The sequence below is a fragment of the Manacus vitellinus genome, unplaced genomic scaffold (assembly GCF_001715985.3).
Source record: "Manacus vitellinus isolate BGI_N305 unplaced genomic scaffold, ASM171598v3 scaffold_79_pilon, whole genome shotgun sequence".
NCBI classification, from domain to species: domain Eukaryota; kingdom Metazoa; phylum Chordata; class Aves; order Passeriformes; family Pipridae; genus Manacus; species Manacus vitellinus.
Genome location: NW_021940812.1, coordinates 945879 through 969018, shown reverse-complemented (window position 1 = coordinate 969018; position 23140 = coordinate 945879). Strand labels below are relative to the sequence as shown.

The window sequence follows — 23140 nt, the reverse complement described above, 5'->3', positions numbered from 1 at the left end:
TCTAGGACAATCGTTAGGACATCTATCCCCAAGAAGCAGGATGAGATCATGTTAGGAAGGCAACTCCTGACAGAAAAGACTTTCTGAGAATACTAATTTTGTCCCTCTTCGAAACTGCTAGTTTAATGATTGTGGTTTTGGTTTTTTTTTAAATTTTTTTCCCCCTCAGATCCATTGATTCTTCTAATTTGTTGTGTTTACAACACTAAAGGATCCTATAGTTGTTATATGAGTCAGGGCATTGGAGTGTTGTTTACAAGATTATTGGCAAGTAGCTGCCAGACTTTCTTTGCTGTCTGAGTGCTTGGGGGCTACAAAAGCTGGTGTTACTGAACACCAGCCTGATCCTCAGCAGATGTAGCAGGATCTACATCTCTACAGTTCCTACAGAATACATGCAGGAGGCCAGGCTCTGACTGTAATAACTAAAGAATAATGAATGTTTAAAATCTCCCTTTATTAATACAAACGAATTTGTTGGAAAAAAACCCCTCACCTAACAAAATAGACACACGCAAGCATGAGATGTCATCTGAGAAGTGCACATGGATTCTCAAAAAATAAGAGAAGAATTTAGCTATCTGGAAATGGCCAGAGAGGCTCCTCCAGGCCATCTTTACATCATGACACAATGAGCACATTCAACTCTGCAAATCTCACTGGAAAAAGCCACGTAGAGGAGCTGTCCCTCAGGTCTCACATGGACCCTGGGTCTCCATCAGGAGCCGTGAGCAACTCCTCAGGAGGTTTAACAAACCCTCCAGAGCAATCACGGCAGGTAGGTGGGATTACCATATGTTACACACAAAGCCATACTATCCTATTGGCACATCAGTATTTTGGGGCCTGCTTTGCAGTAAAAGCTGTCCTCTTTGGACAAACACACCAGAAAAACATTGAGCTGCCTCCACATCCTCCCTCTGCTCTTTTCAGAAGTTACTTTCTCAGTGCTTCTCACTTTTCCTTCCCTGTGCAGCATCCTTAAGAATCCTTAGCTGTTTGCTTTCAAAAGCATTAATGATTAACACTCACAACAGCTCCTAACAATCAGCAGGTGTCCTGCTTTGGTAGTGTGAGTCAGTCAGTCTCAGTAACAACATCTTGGACCACGCTGGCTAGACTGACACGCAGACATTTCATCAACGGCGCCAAGGCTGTGATCTGTCAGGATGTCCAGATGTAATAATGAAAATGGGGACTGAATTATGAAAGTAGAAATATTAGAGATCATGTCATCAGCTATTCCTGTTTCTTCTCCAAAGAGCAAATGCATCTAGGAAACCCATCTGCAGTGGCAGACTGATGTATGCCCCTAATGAATAATAAGAATGTATTTTTCCATCACCTGGCATAAACACCAACCCACAGCGTGTTGTCAGCTCTCCATTGAAAGCCTGCTAACTAGAGGCACTAACTAGAGGCACTAAATCTGTAGAAACCTTTCCTGGGAAAAGTCTTCTGGGTGATTTGCACTGTAGCTCACTGATGTGGGTAAATGCTCATTTGCAAAGTTGTATTGGGCCTTCTCAATTGCTAAGGACCTCCCCGAGACAGAATTCACATTGCCAAAATGCAGTAGGGGTCCTTATAGTCAAATCTTTTCTTCTTTCTTTATTCCCCACTGCCACTTAACAGGTTGCTACGGTTGGAAATACAATTTGCTTATCTGTGCAATGCAGTGAGACAAATCAAGGCTTTCATTATATGCTGAATATTACTCTATTCAAACCTGCTCAAGTAGCTTCCACTTCACCTTCCCTTTAAATTAGAAGTTACAGGTTCTTCCTAACTAATCTATGGGGTTTATGATAAAAGGAAGATGGACAGCCAACTTTGGCACAGGGGATCCATTTCAACAGCTACAGACATATCAAGAAAGTTAGTGATCACAAAACCCTCTGAATTTGACTATCAAAAATTCATTAGACGATTGCAATAGTTCAAGAACACAAGTGCCCAAAAGCAATCTCTTTTAATGTTTCATAAAGAAATATGAGAGATAAGAAGAACTGAACAGCTTGACATTGCTATTAAAGAACTTGATTCTTCAACCCCGTGGACTTTTATCAGCACTTGCACAAGCTGTCTTTCATGTGAATTGCTTGCATGATTTATTCACCCTGAGCAGCACCTGATAGTCATCCAGCCTGCGTGCTAATAAACGTCAGTTAATATTGCAAAACACAGCCCCGCTTTATGAAACGGGAACTGGAGCACACTAACTGAATTTAGTTTAGCTCCAAATTCCTTACCTGGTTTAAACTGCTACAATCATTGAACAGCCATTAAAAAACCACTTTGAGTATATATTGCCCTGCTATGGCAATATTCCCAGAGGTTTCAACCTGAACAGTGATTCAGGATCTGGCTAACAGAGAGATTTAGCTCAATAATGACTCAGAGGATGAATCTGATTTTACAGCACTGAATAATCAGAGGAATTACTGAGATCAATAGAGTCACCCAGGAATAATAAAAAAAGAGAGCAAGATAAAACCAGAATTCAAATTAGCTTACAGCAATATTTCAGAAAAAATGTTCTTATCAAATAACAGGAACATTTATTATTAATGAAGGTAATGGTATGTAATCAGGTTATGCCACTGATGAATCAGGGGGTTTGACTGTGTTTATCAGAGTGGTGGCACTTGCATGTTGATCAGAATTCTGTTCTTCCTAGGTATGTGTCTTGAAGGTCCTCCACTAGGGACTCAGGAAAGCATAAAGAAAAGACAAGCATTTCTGCAGGATAACATCCACCCAACAAAATCTCTCTTATCCCAACTGCCAGGAAATACCTTTTTTTATTAATATTTTTGAGCTGTGGACTCTTCTGTAGTAAGTTTAAGACTGGGCAGACCTTTATTACAGCCTTCCAATACTTGAAGGGGGCCTATAGGAAAGATGGGGGCAAACGTTTTAGCAGGGCCTGTTGTGAAAGGACGAGGGGTAATGGTTTTAAACTGAAGGAGGATTGGTTTAGATCAGATATACAAAAGAAGTTTTTTACAGTGAGGGTGGTGAAACACTGGCACAGGTTGCCCGGAGAGGTAGTGGATGCCTCATCCCTGGAAACATTCATGGTCAGTTTGAATGGGTCTCTGAGAAACTTAACCTGGTTAAAGATATCCCTGTTCATTGCATGGAGGTTGGACCAGATGAGCTTTAAGTGTCCCTTCCAACCCAAACCATTCTATGATTCTGTGAAATGCTGGCAGAGCACAAATCAATTTGTAGCGAACAACATTTCTGCCATTACAACTTAAAGGCCCCCAATAAGCACACACCCAGACAAGGACAGGCAAACTAGAGAAACACCTCCCCTTCTATTGAGGTGGAAGGAAGCAGAAAGAAAACTACTGTGAGTGTTTCCATTCACATTTGCAGGGCACAAAGGGTTTGAAGGCCTTCAAGGATGCTGAAGGGGCTGTGGGGGATGCAAGGTGGTGTCACCCAGCTCAAGCTCACGAGAGCTTGGTCAGGCACGGGGTGCTCAGTGCCCTGCCCAGCGAAGATCTGGTCCATGGCATGTTTCTCATCACAGGTACTACCCCCACATATGTCTGTACTCACTAACATTTTTATTTTTGAATTTATGGCCCTTTTAAATTCCTTGGAGAGTCCAAAGTTTGTGTCTCTAGTGATTACTGGTTTTACTTTAAAGCCACAACAATTAGTCTTCTAATGAGAGCTTTAATTGGGTAGTGAATTAAATATCAGATGATGTTGACTATTCATAGTGGCAATGGAATTCCAGAGAGTCACAATTCTTTAAAAATTTTGTTGTGTTGATGTGAGTTTTATATTCCCTGTTGTACCTTGTTTCTCACAGTTGTACATTGATTCCGTTATTTTCAACTTCTTGTTTTCAGATGACAAAACCCCCATCCATAAACTAGCATATAAAAATTTCTGAAAAAAATATACCAAAATGTATGGAAATGTACATATAAACAAACACACAGAGCCATGCAGTAGCAGTGAAATGAAATTGCCTGTATAATTGGATCTAAAAGTGGTAGGAAAAAACTTATTAAAAATGAATATCATAGAAAGGCAATTAAGAATTTTAAGGAAAAAAAGCCCTGATTAATTAACTGCAAATTATAAGTATTACTTTGAATTGGGTTGTACAGAACAGGATCAAATTACCAATTATACTTGCCTGCTTTGTTCAAAGATCATGAATGTGCATTTTAATTTGCACTGGAGAAAGTTAAATATACTGAGAACCAGCATGTAGAATTTTGCAGAAATCGCTGGGGATGAGGGGGAACTCCCCCATTACCATATAAATGACATGCACAGACTTATAAATGACATGCAGTAGATCCAGATCGTATTGTTCCTTAGGATGTAGCAGGCAAATACCGGAAATTAAAATAAAGCTTATAACCTACCAGATAATAAATGTAACCCATACCCCACAAATCCCCATCTACCAAAGATAATTTTGTCTGCTGTTTTCTGCTGATTAAGGGTGGCTTTGGAAAAAACCACCCACCTCCTTTCCCTTCTTTATCTGTTGCATTTATTGGCAGGATGGAGATGGTTCCATTTTTATCTACCTAACAGCTCACAATACCTAATGTAGATTAATCTTTATTTCCAAGGTCATCATAGCCTGCTCTACCCTTAAAAACTTCCTATTTAGTATTGAGGACAATTCCTACATAAAAACAAAACCCCCAAAACCAAAAAACCCTGACTCATTACAGCAGCTCCTGTTCTGCCAGTATATTTTTACCATGACATCCATGACATTAGCAGTGCTGCTGTGTCGAGGTCATGGCTCACCAATATTTCATTATTTCCTGCAGTTCTCTGGGAACTGGCTCTGGTTGTGTGGGGTGTTTGTTGAGCACTAGGCACAGCCAGGGCACAGCACATAACAAGCTGTCGAGTACTTTCCCACCACCAGACTATGAAATGCGTGTTTTGAAATGCCTCGAAATGTTCAGATGGCAAACATTATCAAATTGCAAAGAAAATACCATTGCCCTTGCTGAGCAGGACCAGAAATGGTAGGACAAGAAATGGTGAGTTGTACCTTTTGCCATTTACTGTTTATCACTAAAAAAAGTAATTTTCTAAGTCATGTTATTCAGAGAGTATTTGGATGTGGTTTGCACTCAGAGGAGCCGATTTTGATATACATATTGTCCTTTCTTTCTATGACTTCCTTGGATGACTTTCATCTTTTCTTGGTAACTTTTCTCCTGGAAAACCCAGCAGCTCTGGGCTGGCTGAACCAGATGAGGCAGGGCTGTGGCAGTGCCTGAGGTGGGTGTTCTGCCCTGCTCCTGTGGGCACAGAGACTTGTGTGTGGGAAGCTTCATCAGGGAGGGAGGTTGCAAATTACTCTTCTGTCTTCTTCCAAGTGATATTTCTCTGTCATTCTGTCCAACCCCTGAAGATCATGAGCCTGCAGCTATAAATCCCAATTATGTTGCTGGCACCTTGGGTGGGAGGTTTCATCTTCATCAGGCTAAGCAGGATTCCACCAGGATGTGAAAATACTCAAAGCATGGTTACATCATGATTACACATATTTTTATTATTTTTTTCTTAGTATGAAGAGCATTTCTTTAAGGAGGGCTAACAGGATGTCTGGTTTATGTTTTCCTGATCTACATTCCCGAACTGAAAAATGGACCATGATATACTGCTATAAACACAACTACCTGGCTGGGTAATTATCTTTCTGTGTCCTATATACTCAGAGAGATGGTTTAATGCAGTTTTAAGTCCAAATTAATAACTGGAATTAATAATGTATCTAGTTATACAGACTTACTAAGGATCCAGTTCTTGTTTCTCAGTGTGATATTAAGAAATCTAACAGTGTCATGCTTGCCCAATAAGGACTGATGTGTTTGAAGGAGCCAAATCCACTCCTGTGCAGTCAAGCAACTATTTCATGCTTTCTTCCCTTTTTCAAGTGGTCAGCAAAATATGCACTCTTTCCACCAAGCTAAACTAAAAGCTTAAAATGAAGTAAAGTCAGACTGCAGAAGTGACTCTCCATCTTTAGACCCAATTTAGCTGCTGTGTTGAAGGCAAACAGTTGGTTTGTCCTCTAAACAGTATTTCAGCTGTGCTTTTAAATGTGTATTTTCTTCTAGAGGAGAAGAACAGGTCAATCGTGGGACAGTACAGGTCAGGGACCATCTCTGGATGTCCCAGGAAAGTTATTTTGCTGGAACCAAAACCAATGTTTTGTGATCTAGTGTTTACCATCAAGCACTTGGTGGACTTGCATTTGTAATTTCTACAGTCCAAGCAAATAATTCACGCAGTGAGCATCAGTTCTGTGAGGGGAACAGATAGTTTTAATCCTAATACCAGTCAGGGACAGGCCTGGGCTTTGTGCAACATGACTAGATCTATCATGTTGCTGCCTTCCTCCTCTCCCAGGGAAAGAAGCTGTCCATGACTGGATTCTGCAGTGGCCCTTTCACAGACTCAGTGGGACAGAGGAAAACAGACCTCTCGGCTTCTCCACTCTTCCTGCAACTTCCCTTCAGCTGAGGTGCCATTCTGCTGTGCTGTGCTGAGAAATCTGCTCATTAAAGATAATCTTGGGCCTTGGTAATTAGGAGATCACGTACTACAACACTTCCGAATGGCAGCTCACACCAGGAGAAAATTGTTGTTACATCTGCATTTCTGTCTCGCTACTCCCACCTCTCACCTGGCACCACATGCTCTCTGCTAACAGAGCCAGAACAACACCACTGAAATTACCATTTCTTCTTTTTGGGTTTATTATTCTGTCTTGCATAATTTTAAATCCCACAAAAGCGCTGAAACATTCCTGATGTGTGACAAGCTTTCCTGGTTCACTGTTTGCCAGGTCAGCATCCAGTTCAAATTATTCTCACTCACAAGGTCAAAATCAGATGCCTAAAATTCATAGGCCAGCTCTTAAACAAAAGGTGTCCCATAAGCAGCCTTGTGTTGTTCTTACTCCAGCAACATAACATTTTAACTGGGTCACTCCCCAGAGAGTTTTAAAAGGACCCCGAGTTCCTGAGTGGCAGAAGTGAGTTTCTTGTTCATCTCAGTGTGCTCACTGGAGCCATATATAAGCAGGATGACAACTTCTCCCACCGTGGCTCCAGGTCTGGTGTTTATCAGCAGTGCCCATGACCCAGATCCACAGCTCCACTGACAGACCTGCTGAGATGGGGAAATTTATAGGGAAATTCCCAAATCTACTCCCTGCTCCATAGTGCTGGACAACAATCACATCACTTTCCTGAACCTTCTCCTGACCCTCCCATCCCACCACTATTAAATATCCTCAGTAGCTGCTGAGAGATCCACAGTTGTATCAGATGTCAAATACTAGAGAAAAGAGTTGAGAAGCACGAAAGGATTCTAAAATACCTACATTTAGCTGGAAAATTATTTATCCAGGGTGTCGTCACACATGACATAATCTGGGCAAGACGTGCTACATCTTATAGGCTTTTAGACCCTTATCAAGAGCCCCCACACATACAGGCCTCAAGGCAATTCACAGGGTGTTGGGGAGAGAAGGGTAGAGAGGAGGGAGAGGAAAAAAACAAGATAATTTTAAAGCTCCATAATTAATCCTTTCCCTCCTCGTGTATTTATGCAACTTTGTGCTGTGCCTCCAAGGGGCAGCACAGGCTCAGCTATCACATCTGAAATCCTTCAGCTGCTGGGGATACAGCTCTCACCTCCTGTCCTATTCTCACCATTTCTAACCTGCCGGTGATATCCAGAATAATACACAACAGTCTAAGGGTTAGGTTGGGTCAGTTCAATAATCAAGTGAAGTTTAATTTTTAAAATGAGATACTGAATCTTTTAAGTCATCTCCATGCCTACAGTCTGAGGCAGAGACTAGAAAATCAAAATAAATGCAATAAATACAATGATCTCCAGATAATTCCCACCAAGTAAGATTTATTTCTATGTCTGTTTTCAGACTGTTGCCTTCAATTTTAAAAATACAATACCATGAAAACATAATGTTTTGCTTTTAGGAGCTGTTTTTCTTCAGTTCTATTTCTTACCAGTTTCTCGTATCTTTAATCTAGCTATCATGAAAACCTCCTTTAAAAAATTGCTTTTGATGTAGTCTTATGCAGTAGCTACTGGTGGTTATTTTTTTCCCCTGCTATTGTTGTTAAATCAAATACAAGGCAATTATTCAACTTTGAGCAAAAGCAAAACTGATGTAGGAGGCAAATGCTTGTGAGTCATAAGTGCAAAAAGGGAAGGGCTGAAGTGATTTGCTGCTGTTTTCTGGGATTTGCAAGGCAGGTAAGAGTCCATCAGCCCCTTCACAATCCAGAACAGAAGTAACAGTCTGACAGAGCTGGGGCAGCTTTAACAGCAGATGTTTGCCTCCTGCTCATAGGGTGCCCCATGGGTTGGAGGGGCTCCTGCTCCTGTCAAAATCACTCGGGACCAGTCCAGCCTTCCTGTACAGTGACTTGCACAGACACATCTCTCCAGTTGTGCATCCCTCATATCATGTGACACAAAACTGAAGGGGTCTGTGCTGGAGGTGATCCCAGGGATATGATGAAAACAGCCAGATCTGGGGGTTCGCACAATGTTCTGCATTTTATTTGGTTTCTGGGCTCTAAGGTGAGACTCTCACCTCAGTTTTGTGTCCTAGTTTCTCCCATCTCATCTAAAACCAGGTCAATAATTGTGCCTCAGTTTGCCTGTTTCTAAAAAGATGGCAATAATTCCTGTTCTACCAGGACATTATGGGAAATTTTATTAATTGGTGCCTGCAAAAGGCATTAAGATCAAGACAGAATAATTGCTTCAGTGTAGGTCATAATTAGACTTGTACCAAGAGATACATCTGAGCATCATCTGTGAAGCTCATTTAATCTTATTCTTGCATTTTAGCTATGAGTGTGTGGGTGCTAAGGAAGGGGGAGCTGTTCTTACCAAGAAGGGAGCTGTTCTTACAAAGGCAACCACTGTATTTAGTATTTAGCACGAAGTTCAAGCACTTTGTTACACTGACACCCAAACAGCCCCTGCAAGGGATGTTAAACACAGTGGAGAGCAGAGAACAGTTAATGCTGCAGTGAAGACTGGAAACAGACCTTGCAGTGGAGCAGGACAGAGCTGTCTGAAGGGAAAGCCAGTGAGGCCACCAGCAATCCCTGCCCTGGGAGGAGAGGCTCTCCTTGGCTGAGGGTCATCTCAGAGGCCAGCACTAATCTGATCAAAAAGGGGATTGTGAAAGCTTATCCGACTCAGACTGTAAAATCACGCTCTTGAATCCTAATAATTTCTGCAGCAACCAGTTGTCACGTCATGAGGAATTACGAGCTAAAGTTAGGGGGGAAAGAACAAGTTGACACACTTTTGTGAATCCCAAATCCTGCCGCAGGCAGAACTTTAAGACTTTCCTTTTAAAAAAACAGTTATGTTTCCATAGAGCGTGCTCTAAAAAGTACTTTGTGAAAAAGTAAGGCTCGTGTTTCTAAATGTGATAGAAATGGGGATTATCCCAGGAAGTATCCCAGAATTATGAAAAGATTTTGATAAAAATCAAAATTAATGCAGAAACTTCGGAAACAATTTCAAGAAGACATGCAACAGAATGATGACTTTCTGTACTCATAAAATCTTTTAAATGATATAATTTCCAAAAGAGAACCTTTTTTCTTATTCTTTTCTGCAGTCTGCTCACTTTTCCACTGAATATTTTATGTAACAGCATTTTGAATTAAAATTCAAGTCAAAATCAGCACAAACACACCATCAAAGAACCGACCGCACACGCTAATCAAAAGTAAAATAGGATTTCATCTCACATTGCTTCTTTCCAATCAGGATGCTATTTGCATACTATATTTTTTTCCAGCAAATCATGCAGATTTCTGGCTGTTTGCAGCTCTCCTCTCGAATCCTGATGGAGAAAGTAGCTGCTCCAGCTCTACACAGTCTTACCACATGGTGGCAATGTAACCTCCACCTTCCTACTAAGGAGGTGAGCTGTCTCTGATTTCCTCCTTCATTACTTTTTATTCACTCTAATTATCATATTTGTAGGTGGCAATTACAGACTTCTGAGTTTTCTGCTTTCCATTTCCTCTATAAATTTAATAGAGGCTTGTTGGGTTTATTTTTCAAATAAACTCTGCAACATTTCTAAGGCTATTAAACCCTGTAATATAAGAGTTTTTCTTTCAGTTAATGCAATATTGCATGTTTCTCTGATCTCTAATGAAGTTTTGAGGACCACTCTGGAATTATTCCCTTTTGCCAACAAGCATTTGCATGACCTTCTGTTTTAACTCTTTCTTTCCTAGGTAGTACCTCTCCTCTTTAGTCTGTGTTGCTTTTCTTGTCTCATTGGAATTGGGAAAAAAAAAAAGTCTGAATTTATTTAAAACCAGCTTAAAAAGAATGCATGAAACACAAAAAAGAAAAATTAGGGATATATATATAACAACAACAACAGAAAACAGTAAAAGATTCCGCCTGTAAAGGAAATACAGATGCAGAAGAAAAGGTGATCCATGAGAGATCAGGCTTTTGTAAACCACAGTAAGGAATAAAATTGTAGTCTACATTTTAAATTATTGTGCTACAGAGAAAACTAAAAAAGAATAAAATATATTTGTTACTACTTCAATTTGCAATCAGTATGTAGAGATAGTCTGGATCTAAAGTATGATGTAAACCTTTTTTCCTGCATTTTTCAGAAAGTGTTGATATTTCTCAGACTGGAATATAACTATACCAGGTCTCAGTAGAAGGTATTTTTCTCTGTTACCCAGCCCAGGCACCACAGATTTAAGCCTTAATTGGTTATAGGCAAGAATACAGCACTATGTAAGTTAAAGAAAACACTCAAAAGGAAAAAAGTCTTGAAGTAAAACTCAAAAAAGTTTAAGAACATGTACATTTGTTAGGGATATCAACTTCTGCTTAACTCTATAATTTTGATCTGAATCTAACACATAAATCAGGGTATTGTACATGCTAAATGAGATTGTAATTGTGAATTTTACACCTACTTTTATGGTACATTTGTGTGAATTATGGGAAATATTTTTCAGCTAATAGTTTGGAATTGAAGAACTCTGCCCAACAGACCACAGTGGTCACCCTTCCCTGTATAATCAGTGCCAGGTGAGATGAAGAGTAAATCTTTTCTTGGTGTAGCTTACATCCATATACCCAATACAGCTGCAAGGCCATCTAGGGGACTTAGCTACATCCCAGGAAATTTTATGGATAAAAACAGAGTACTTGATAGTTTGCTTTAGTACTATATGATGCTTCCACTCTCATTAAAATCTGAAAAAAAACATTTAAAAGTGAAAAGACATCCCTTAAAAAACCATAACTAAGGAATTCACTAATAAGAAGTATTTAAAATTACTATAAATAAATTACAATATTTAGCTCTTAGCAGCATTTTGTGTTCCTGTCCTGTTTGATGTGACTCAAAACAACAGAATATTTTTTTCCAGTGCAGAGTGACATGTGAGAACTTGGAGAATAGGGCACAACAAACTTTTAGTCATTAAAAATACAATACAAACAAACAAACAAAAACCCCTACAAAACAAAAAAACACACAACAATAAAAAAAAAAAGGAAAGAAGAAAGATATTCTGATCATAATTTTCTTGTATGCAAACAGCAGCTTGTAAAGCTGGGAGCACAAGCTGGCTACAAGTGTGATCATTCAGCACTGGGATGACAGGCTGACACAGGTGAACACAGAAATGACTGTGATTCTTTTAGAAGAAAAGAAATGGGAAGAATGGTAGTAAATCCAGCTCTGCATGGCTTGGCCGTGCTGTGGAAACAATTCTCAAAGTAGGAAACTTGCTTTGCAATGGAAAGAGTGGGAAGCAGGCAAAGAAGCTGGGCAACACATAAGTGGTTAGTGCTGCTCTTGCTGGAGGCTGCAGACCTGAGCAGATATCACCACACAGGTTTATTCCTCACTCTTATCTCTGGTGCAGTATCTGGCTCTGCTCTGGTGGGCAATGAAACCTGGCTCGATACCTATCACCTCATCTGCAGCCTCTCAGAAATCCCAGTGGATGCGGGAAAAGGCTGCAGGGAGGCAGAGCAGGGTGAAGGTCAGAGCAACACCTGCTGTTATTTGCCAGGGATTTGAAGGAAAACATCTCCTACACGTTACAGTGTTGCTTGGGCGCTGCGGTCCTCATCCCGGGGCCGACTGAAGGTTTCTGCCATCCTCCTGGATTCACTCCCTGCTGTGTCACGCTGGCTGCTGTGCACACGTGTGGGGGGTTTGCAGGCACCTGGCATCCCCAGGCTGGCACACAGCAGCCAGCACATCCCTGGCCACCTAAATTTTACTACTTAACCATCCAAAAGCTTAAATATCATCTTTAAAATACGCTATTTCCCCCCACTTTTCTAATTACCATTAACTCCGTGGCATAGTTTCCCCTTAGACCCGTACCCACTGAAGACTGGAAAGCAGCTGGTGCAGGAGCTACACCATATGGTAGTTACTTATAGCAACAACTAATTGAGTGTTGAGGGTGATACAGTCCCTGGATGCTTCATCTTCTAGAAAATGCTAGTATATCAACCTGATCACTTTAACGATCTGCTCTGGTTCTCCAGTTTTCCTGATCCAGAGCAAAATCCAGGGAGAATCACATCCCTGTCCTGGTTGTTATCAACACTGCAGTCACCACTGGACTTCTTTGCCCCAGTTTGAAAAATACCACGTGCTGCAACACCCAGATCCCTTATGTTCCAAAGATCTGAGGTCCAGTGGAAAGCTGGTACCTCAAAACACTGGTGGAAAAACAAGACTTGTACTCCCAATACCAAGATCTGAGCATGTTGGTTACTATGCCTCATGCAAGGCCAAGCACATGCAGCACAGATAGGAATGTTGAAGGTCTTTTTTCACATACAGAGTTTTAACCTCTTGCCTGTTCTGTTGAAACAGTGAACTTGAGCTCTGTGGGGGCATCCCTGGTCCCCAGTCAGCCCTTGGCAGTGATTCACCCTTTGTATTTCCCATATCATAACTCCTCTGTCCTCCTAATCACAAGCCCACTTTGACCTCTGACTCCCTACAGCTGGCACAAGGATTTTAAGATGGTAGTTTTTTAACTGCACTTCAACTTGGTTCTTTGTTTTTTTTCAACTTGGTTCCTTGGGTTTTTTTGTTTGAGTTTTTTGTTTGTTTTTTGTTTTTCTATTTTATTTTATTTTTTTAATTACAGGAGCTGAAGTACACAAATCATAAGCTGACTTGTGTCATCATTTTGGATATTCTTTTGATTTCCCTGCTATTATACAACAATGGACAGGCCAACTGTGAGACTCACATACCTCAGCAGAATTTTCATCCCTTTCATGTAGCTTCTAATTCGGACAGAGTACATTCATTTTTTTCTTTTTTTTTTTATTTCTTAAGGCAGATACTCTTTATTCAGGCCAGGAAGCAGTGAGACAAAGAGGACAGCTATTTAAACAGCCTGTAGCTTTTCCACTGGCCCCTGAATTTCCACAAGCAAGGCTGTACCAAGGAAGAACTGCGCATCGAGGAAAAAAACTACAGAAAATGACTTTTTAGGTCAAATTGATGGGATTATGCACTAACATAAAATTTCTATGGCTATCTTTCAATTTCATTATTTCTTTCTGTCCTTTTAATCACTTCTTGATTGCAGCACTTTAAAAACATGAAGCTTGCTTGTTTTCTTTAAAACATGTTTTTCAAATAAAAGTACTTGGACACTCCCAGAAAAAGAAAATGAGCAGTTTTCCTCAGGGGAATAATGAGGCACATATAAATGCATCATAATAGAGAGCTCCATTCCCTACACCCATCTTGTCCAAGCAGTTTATGTGTATTCACCCTGTTATATATAAAAACAGGTATTCTGTAAATTCTGCAGGGATATTCCAAGAGCTCTTACAATGACTTTGTAATATCAGAGCCAAGATGTCTAACTGCAAAGATATCAGAAAAAGCCATCAAAACTGTATATATAATCATAAAACCTCAGATCTAGAAGCCCAAAGAAATTGTCTAATCCCTCCTTTGCACTGAAATAAGATTGATGTTTATCTCAACAAGCCATGACAAAAATCTGTCTAATTCACTCTCAAAAATCCCCCAGGACAAAGGTGCCTACAGCATCCCTGGGAAACATGGCCTAACAGCTATATTTCCACCCAATAATATTGTACATAGATTTGTACAACTTAATTCAATTCTTTTAATCTCTTACAACATTCTACATCTTGGAAGACTCTTATGTATATCACGGGCCACAGGCTCAATTCTACCAACATGGAAATGACGCATTTTTGTTTTACCCACAGTGAATCTGATCACCTGAATACATTCTCTGTGTTTTATCCTATCAAACCACAGATATGATTCTATAGAGGAAAAGCACAGCTCTCAAATTTGACTGAATTGGAAAATAACATTCCTCTCTTAATTTTCTGGGAATAATATCAGTTTAAGATGTTTCCTTTGAAACTCTGACAGTGGATATAAAGCATGAATATTACAGCAAGACCCTATCATTCAGCATCCTGGTGTGGATCCAGAGCATCACTATTAGCTTTCATGGAGTTATTCCAGACTTCAACTTAGCATGGCATAGGTCAAAATCTGTTCTGCAATATTTAAAGTGCTAGTACACTAATTGGTTATTAAAAATACCAGCATAATCAGAAAATGAGGACACAGATCTCCAATAGACAATTTAATCCAAGGCCACTGTAATGAAATTGGTGCAGAGAAATAGAACTCCTGTACAAGCAGAAAACCATAATAGCTCTGTTATACAACTTATAAAACACCATTTTTTGGGAAATATTTGACTCAAGTGATACAATACCTATTTTGTGATACCTACCAGGCCTTCAGGGCAAACAAACCCAACTACACTCACTGAACACTTCTTAAGGGGCTGGCAGCTACTGGCTGACCAGTGACATCAGGACTGACAACTGGTTTCCTTCCACTGCCCCAAGGAGATCACTGACCACAGTAAACAATATTCTGTTTTCCTTCCAAAAGCCATCCTGAAAACTGAATGATGGTGATCCAAAAATTAGAGGATGACAGGTGTTGGTTTTGGCCAGCAGCCTCCTTCCAAACAACCTTCTGCAGAAAGGGAAGGTTAAAGACTGGGCTAGAGCTGGCAAGGTTTCTCATGGTGCAGTGCTCAATTTTGAAGCCAGTCCAGGTAAGAGCACATTTTGAAGTTTTCAGGAGCTTGCTGATTTCTAGGCAGGCATTCACAATGGGTATTGCAAATGGTTCAATTTTCCCTGACCTTTGCCTACTGAGAAGGGCCAGAAGCCTGTTCTGGTGATGCAATCTGTAATGTGAGCTTCCCTGGGACAGGGGAACCTCCACCAAAGCAGGAAGGTGAGGGAGCTTCTACCAAACCTTTCATGACATTATCTGGTGAAATTTAAGACTCTCTTTTCCTCTGCTTTTACATGGAGAAGGCACAACAATGTTGCATCTATCTCATCTTCCTTGAAACAGAATTATGTACGGTGGAAATATCCACTTCAAACATATGGCTGAGGTGAAGAGCTGCTCTTCAGTCTTTCTTTAACTGCAACTAAACTGGGCAGATTTTATGCCCATTTGGTATAAATCAGCATGCACACAAGGTGCACAAAAATATAGTCACCTTCAACAGGCAGCTAAATAATGGCTAACTGGGACTTGTATAGCCCCAGGAGCCACACGGGAGCTGCACATGCTGAATGGGCAACAGTGAACGATGTCCAATATGCAAAACAGAGAAAAACTTGCTATTTTAATATGGTGACAATGTCACCCAAGCACCACACTGCTTTTGCTACCTCGCCTGAACAAGCACACAAATGAGAGAACAAATTCCATGCAGCTTCCCCAAAAACCCTGAAAAACATCAGCATGCACTTGAGGGCAAACTAAGGGCTGTTAGCTTTGAAGTGCATTTGTGGCCCTATCTGATGCCATTTCCCAGTTCCAAATGTTTCCCATATTCCCTTCACCCCATAGCAGCTGTGTAGAATTGCAAAATTATCCATGTCTATGAAATATTTTCTTTGTGACTCATAATGTGAAAGTTCTTAAAAGCAAATTAAAATCTATAATCTCTGTCCCAATGATTCTTCACATATCTTGCCAAAAAGGAATCTTTCATAGTCCCATTAGGGTTGGTGCCTTTAGCTGTCTGGAGCACTGGCTTTTGCATGGAAAGAGATTTATTTATCCAGAGTATCTTAAAAAATGCAGTGATGACTCAGTCTAATTCTTCATCTCAACCTCCCCCAACAGGTCTTGGAGCTACTAATTATTGGGAAAGGTTAACCCTGACTGTGAAATATTAGGATATGTCTCCTCCCTCTCTGGTGGCACTGAACAGGAACTTGAGGACATACTTGCTTTCAGACTAATTATGAATGTCCCTTTTCAAATTCAGGCATAATTTGATCATCAAAGTTCCTGTTTCCAAGCAGAAACAGCATTCTCATATTATACAATGAAAAATTGAGCACACCACCAAATTAGTTAAGGCATTGCTGCAGCAGAATTACTGAGCATTTTCCCAGCACTGAGACTTCTTCCAGAGTCCCAGAATTAATATTTCTAAACTTAAGACATATGTCTACTTAACTTGCATGAAATACTATAAGCATAAAAGGTACTGCTCAAAATAACTGATATTTGATTTGGCAGCTCCTACCAGGCGCTGCTCTTCTGAGACCAGTCATACATGCTCTAAATATACCCTCTGATATTTTTTGTGAGATGCTGATTAAATTATGGAAAAGATTTTTCTTTATTACTGTGTTCTCTTTCCTCTCTTTATAAAGTCTAGAAAAGGAACAGAAGCACTATTAGCATGAATCAGCCAGGAGCTTTGGATGTGTAGTTCCCATAAGCTCAGAGAGGGTTTCAGGGAAACTTACGTGAGGGGAAATTGGGGCCCTTTACTACATCTTGCAGCAAAAAATTCTGCAGTTTCATTGTCTTGATGACGATGACATCCTGGCCTCCCCCACCAGGTGTCACTGCGAAGTCACGTTAGAGGATCTGTTGGTGATCAGGCAAGACGCAGGCAAAACGAAGATTAATAAGGCACAGGAATTATCTCTGAAAAAAAAGTCTTTTTCCCCCTCCTCCTCTTGATTCCTAGCCAAAAATAAAGCACAGCAATGCCAATGTGCATTAAGCTCAACAAAGCAGATATCAGTTTTAAGTGATGGCTGCGTGTAGCTCATCTTGTGTAAGAGTTTTAAACGTGTGCCATGACAGCCGGGGCTGAGGTTTCATTGCCAGATGTTGTTCCCTCTGACATGAGGATTAGGAGATGTGCAAATGAGACGTCACAGCCATGGTGTCAGGACTAAGTCTGGAATGGGGATGCTCTCTTTGAGATGATCTTTAGATTTAGAGACTTCCAGGACAAACCCTTCTGATCCTCTGACGGTGACATGAGATGAGGGGGTAACTCACATGCAATTCTTACTTTTGCAACCAAAGTCCCTGAAACCCAAAAATGTGTCCCACAGACCCAACTGCAAAATAGTTTCTAAGTTTTTCTAGTTTCTACTCCTACAACTGTGGGCACATGCAGCAAAACACAGGGAAACCCCTCAGTTTCACACTATATGGGTGGAATAGGACCACCTATAGGTGAAAATCCTTCCTTCCCCTCCCACCAGTGGCAGCAGCACACACCACTGTGCCACATGCTGCTCCTCCATAATTTCCAAGCACACACTTAGCAGTAGAGCATAATTCCAGAAGTTATCTCTCTATATTTGTGAACACACACTGGCTCAAAGGAGACCACACTGGGACTTTAAAGCAGTGCATCCCACAGAAGGTCCCTGTCCTGCTAACAGGACACTGAATTGCTCTGCTGGGGTATTCCTGGCCTGGAAGTAACGTGCCAGTATGGAGGGAAGTCCTCCTGCCCCATTCCCCAGGATTCAGCATCACACAATCCTAAGCTTAATGAGCTTCCAAACTGCAACACAGGGACATCTCAACCTTCTCTTTGTCACTTAACGGGATCACAAAGGTGACTTCTGTCAGACTACCTTGCTGTCACCCTTCCTCACAATATTTGAACAGCCTCTCTAAGTGCTTGGTGGCAAATGAAGACACTTTAATTATTACACTAGATCAGAATTGATTCCTGTGGAAGAGTGCCCCAATTAAGTGTTTAAATGAAATGAGTTTTACCTGCGCTTTACTTTTTAAATGTACACTAGTTTTAAAAAAATACTATTTATATAAAGAACATATAAATACTCTTATCCTATTGCTTTGGAAGTACTTTGTGCTATACCAGCACCTGTTTTAAAATTATCTTTAAGATTCATTTTTGCTGAAACGTATTCTCAAACCAACAATGATCATACAGCAAACTGAAATATAAACCACTCTTTGCTGCTGCTATGCATTTAAATGTGTAGCTGATTTCAGCTGCAGAACTTTAAACTCTCTTTTATAGGATATTACTCCATTTTAGTGTAAGCATCTATCAGGCACAGCTCTGAAAATGTTCAGTCAGACTGTGAAAACATTGTCAATGCTTATTTTAGTAATAAAACCCATGTTTAATCTATGCTTTCATGTTACAGTAATCTATGTATCAATCTATAACCTTCCAGCTAAATGCACTAAGTAGATTAAGCTCTGATTGATTTGAAATGTTTTTCACTATATTATCAAAAGTCTACAGATCAGCATAAATACCTCGAAGAAATTTTTTCCCCTTTGGCAGACTTACAAAAGTAGAGTTTAACTTGAATTGAAATGAACTTCAGCATTTTTCCAGGGCAGAAAGTCTGTCACTTCTACTCTAGATCTGCTCTGCTTCTGGACTTAGTAAAAACCTGTGATCAGTAGTACAGTGCATCTATTCTGCTGTGACAAAAGCAATGACAAAAGCAAAAGTTATGAAGAAAAGTGTCCCCTCCAGGTCTACCTTTCATATGAAGTGTAGAACGAGTAGAAGGAGGAGAAGGAGGAGAAGGAGTCACCCCAAAGGGTGTCACTGCTGGGATTGCCATTTGCAGAGTGTGATATGAAGACAGCTCACAGAAAGGGGAGGGAGGATTGTTGTTGATGTGCTCCTGCTACGTACAACAAAAGACATTCAAAATCAGCTTCTCCAAACAGAAAACACCGAGTTTTGTTATTTTCTGTGCTGCATTCAGGGAAAGCGAGAAGCAGGCTGTGAGCTGTCACAGTAACCAGGCGGGTGCTGCGAGCAGGCTCGGCTGTCGCTGCCAGGGGCCACCAACTTCAGCAGCAAAAAGAGCACGTGAGGAAGAGGAGTGCGCTGAACTCTCTGCGATCCCGCTTCTCGCAGCTCCTTAGCAGCCTATCTGCTGTAGATGCCTGCACAGATGGAACGAGATTTCCACATATGCTCAGCATCCATCCCGGTGGCTCGCTGAGACGACAGCAGTGCAAACAAACACGGGCCTGAGCATCCCACCCAGCTCCGTCAGGGAGGTGGGGAAGGCACGTCTACAAACGGCAGCGTGAGAAGAGGAAAAAGAGCCCTGAGGTGGCAAATTCAAGTCTTTGCCCAGTTTTCAAGCATTTCGAGTCAGGTAGGTATGGATTTAAAATGTTGCTCCAGTTTATCCCGGTGAAGAGGTGGTGCCCAAGAAAAGAAGAAAATTTGGAAAAACAAAGGCACTGATAAGAGTGTATTGGCAGAGTGTCCCAGCTTCTGCCAGGGCAAAGCTTCAGCCTCACTGACAACGACACCTGAATTCCCATGGACTCCGATGGGGAGGTGTCCCTCATCTCTCAGTGCTCCTTATCCATTTACCACCATGCAATACCCAACTTCTTCTGGGATCCTGCTCCATCCATCCATGCGTGTAGACAGCTGGCATCTGAACGTGGTAGATCCATCTGAACATGGTAGATCCATCTGAACATGGTAGATCCATCTGAACGTGGTAGATCCCTCTAAACATGGTAGACACTGTTGCCCCTCAGCTTTTTTCAAGCATCGGCCACAAGTCCTCAGCCCCGATGCTGGTCCCAGCTTTATCTCCAAGAAGTTTGCACAAGTGACGTGGTGCATGAGAAGGAGCTCAGCTCACACTGTTCAGCTCTGGATTTGATTTTGGATTCTGCACCTCACTACTTGGGAACGTTTATATGTCGGGTTTTCCTGTAGGACCTTCTACGCCTTGCTTGTGAAGTAAGAGAATTATTTAGTTCAATATAAACTGTATTTGGACACAAACTGATATTTCCAAAGGGATGGTATCTCTTAATTCCTTCAAAACATACTCCCAGTGAATAGCAGGCTCAGTGGTTCTAATCTGCTCGTGCCTCACAGAGAGGTTACAGAACCTGGCTTGGGATAATCAGACTCTATTTGATCATACATTCATTTCTTACCCTGGTACATTAACATAAAGTTTACAAGCAAGTTCATTATAAAGGACAAACGTGAAAGTCAATGTCAGCCAAGAAATTGCCTGAGCAATCCTATAATTGAATAAAAATGTGTGTCAGCAAAACAAGTGCCATCATGGGCTTGCTGGTGTGCTTGGAGTTCACGGGCTTGACAAACTCCTCTCAGCGTGGTGCTGTGTGTGAGACTCTACAAGAAATCCTTATGTACTAAATGATGTTTATCAGCAAGATGTGGGTGGTATTAGTAGGTACATTTGACCTACAGAGTGAAACAGGCCTGCCCACAACTGCTGCAGCAAATTAATACATAAAGAAAAAAGTGAAAGAAAATTAGCATTTTGTAACTTCTTAGCCACTCCTCTGGTGTCCTTCACAAGGAAGAAATTTACTTGCAAATATTCTGTGGTACAGTGTAAAGACACATTTAAATATCAAATGTAATAAACTGCTATCAGATTTTTCCACTGATGTGTTTGATGAATTTGTACACTGATTTATGGAAACAGCTTCTTAGAGAGTGGCAAATAAAGTAATTTATTTTAATTCCATAATTTTTGAGTTAGATGTTCTCAGCTTAGCTGGGATACAGAGTAATTTAAGGAGTGATTCATATTCTTGCACCAATTAATGGCAACTGGCATCTTGCAACCTATTCTGTTCTATTAAGCCTCAAGAAAACTGGGAGCAGTCAACAGGACAGACTTAATAGATGTGTCTGGAAACTTTCTCTCTGTAGAGGTAAAAAAACCTTGGAACTATGATGGGAGCTGTAGGAGAAAGTGTGACTTTAGAGGGAAACTCACAGGAAAGAGACACTGCCAGGTCCAAAAACCAGGATCCTTGTGAGAAGGAACTGCTCTCAGCATTAGATAGCAACAGAGAGGGATGCACGTTGTCTGCCTGTTATATTTATATGTATATATTAAAATTTTAATTCTGATACAGTATTAGCTTAAAAGCCCAGAAGAACTGGGGATAGCATGGATCCTTTCCTAAGCCGGGGAGCAGATGAGATCACTTTGCAAGCAGCTGCTCACAGACACCTAAATGGCCATTTGCCAGCTGAAAGGATCAAAGCAGTGCTTCAGAGATGACCCTCTACCCTGTCAGGCTCATTTTCAAGGGAAAGAAGCCAATTACTGGGAGAACCTGTTTGATTTTAGAAATCTTTTTTTTTTTAGGTAGCAAGATCTGGGCAGCTTCCAGGGCCCACCTAGCACTGTGGAAAACAGATAATCAAGTACAATTGTTTCCTCGCTTCTTCCTTTAAAATAAAACCCCTTCCCCTCTCCATTTCTGTCCTTTTTGTGATTTGAAAACTGTCACATCTATAAGTGATTGCAGGGGCCATTAAATAATGAAGCAGTTCTGTTCATTAAAGCTCAGTCATTTATTACCTTTGGATTAAGGGAAAGAAAACAGCCTGAAAACAGAATTCTGACATCATTTCACATTATTTCCAGTCCAGCACATCAGAATAGCAGATTTTCAGCTCCGTGCTCCACCAGTCCCCAGAAATGCAATGCTGGATGTCTAATCCAGCCAATTCTGTAAATCTAGAGTGTAACTCAAACTCATGACTAACTACTACCCTAAATGTTGTGTCCTACCTTCGTACAGCCAGTCGCTGAGCCCATTGAAAATAACACCTTCCTTTCCTGTGGAGACCACTCGGATGGCTTGTTTCCCCACATGAGCACAGTAATAGATGTTATTCTCAAAGATAAATATCTGATTTGAAGGGAAAAAAGAAAAAGAGAACAGCATTAAGCAGTGGCTCCATTATAAAATGTTGCATTTTGCTTTTACAATAATTGGCAGCACAAAATCACATTTCACATTTTTAGAGTGTCTTTTGTCCGAAAAAAAGGATTTCCACAACTTGCTTCCAATGCCATCAGGTAATAGAAAGATGCTATTTTACAACAAACTGAAGCCTTGATGCTTTGGTACAAGCTTTATGTTCCTCACTCCTGTCTTTGTTTCAGAAATTGAACAGTGCAGTTAGAGGGCATGACATGAAGAATGCCGGCACTCAGGATTTTGAAAAAGTGGTCTAGGACACAGTAGCAGTTTGCAGAGCTGATGCTGATGCTACGTGTTGACTGAACTGGTTACTGAAAATGGCTTCTTGCTTTTTTCCAACTGCTCCTGCTTCCTTAAAACACAGTTGGCAATCTTTTAGATAAATCTGAATCTTGTTTTTAATGCAGATCCAAGGAGATAACATTTGCTATTGAATAGGGATAGTCTATGTGACTGTACCATGTTGGGCAACCAAGTATGAAGAGGTTGGTGTTTCATCTGGGGAGCAGGAGTTTATGCTCCAAGGACACAAAGGGGTGTGCTAGACCTCCCACCCTTCCCCAGTTCCCAGGTCCCCTTCCTCCAGGAGCCAGGGTAGGTGGGACTAAGGCCATGGGGTCTCACCTCCCTGCCAGCATGGATGCAGCTGCCAATAACCTCCACCCCATATTTGGAAACCTCCTCCCTCATGTTGCAAGACTCTAGTGGATTCGGGTTGCTGAAAGATTACATGACCAAAATGTCATGGGATCTCACAGCTCCCTGGGAAGCCAAGGGCAGGCTCACACTAAGGACTGCCATTGGTTACCTCTGCCTGCCTCTGCAAACACCTTCTCACAAAGCTGGTGCTGTCTGAGGGAAAGCAAATACATCTTGGAGAAGAATTGA

The 23140-nt window shown here is 41.0% G+C and overlaps 1 protein-coding gene across 1 annotated transcript in view; it reads right to left on the bottom strand.

Moving 5' to 3' along the window:
* The window catches only part of DPP6 (dipeptidyl peptidase like 6), a 250442-nt gene that overhangs the window by 61532 nt on the left and 165770 nt on the right, over positions 1 to 23140 (bottom strand). Inside the window, exon 8 of the mRNA XM_018084951.2 lies at positions 22057 to 22177. Coding sequence (XP_017940440.1) covers positions 22057 to 22177 — 121 coding nt within the window. The remainder of the gene's footprint in view (positions 1 to 22056; positions 22178 to 23140) is intronic.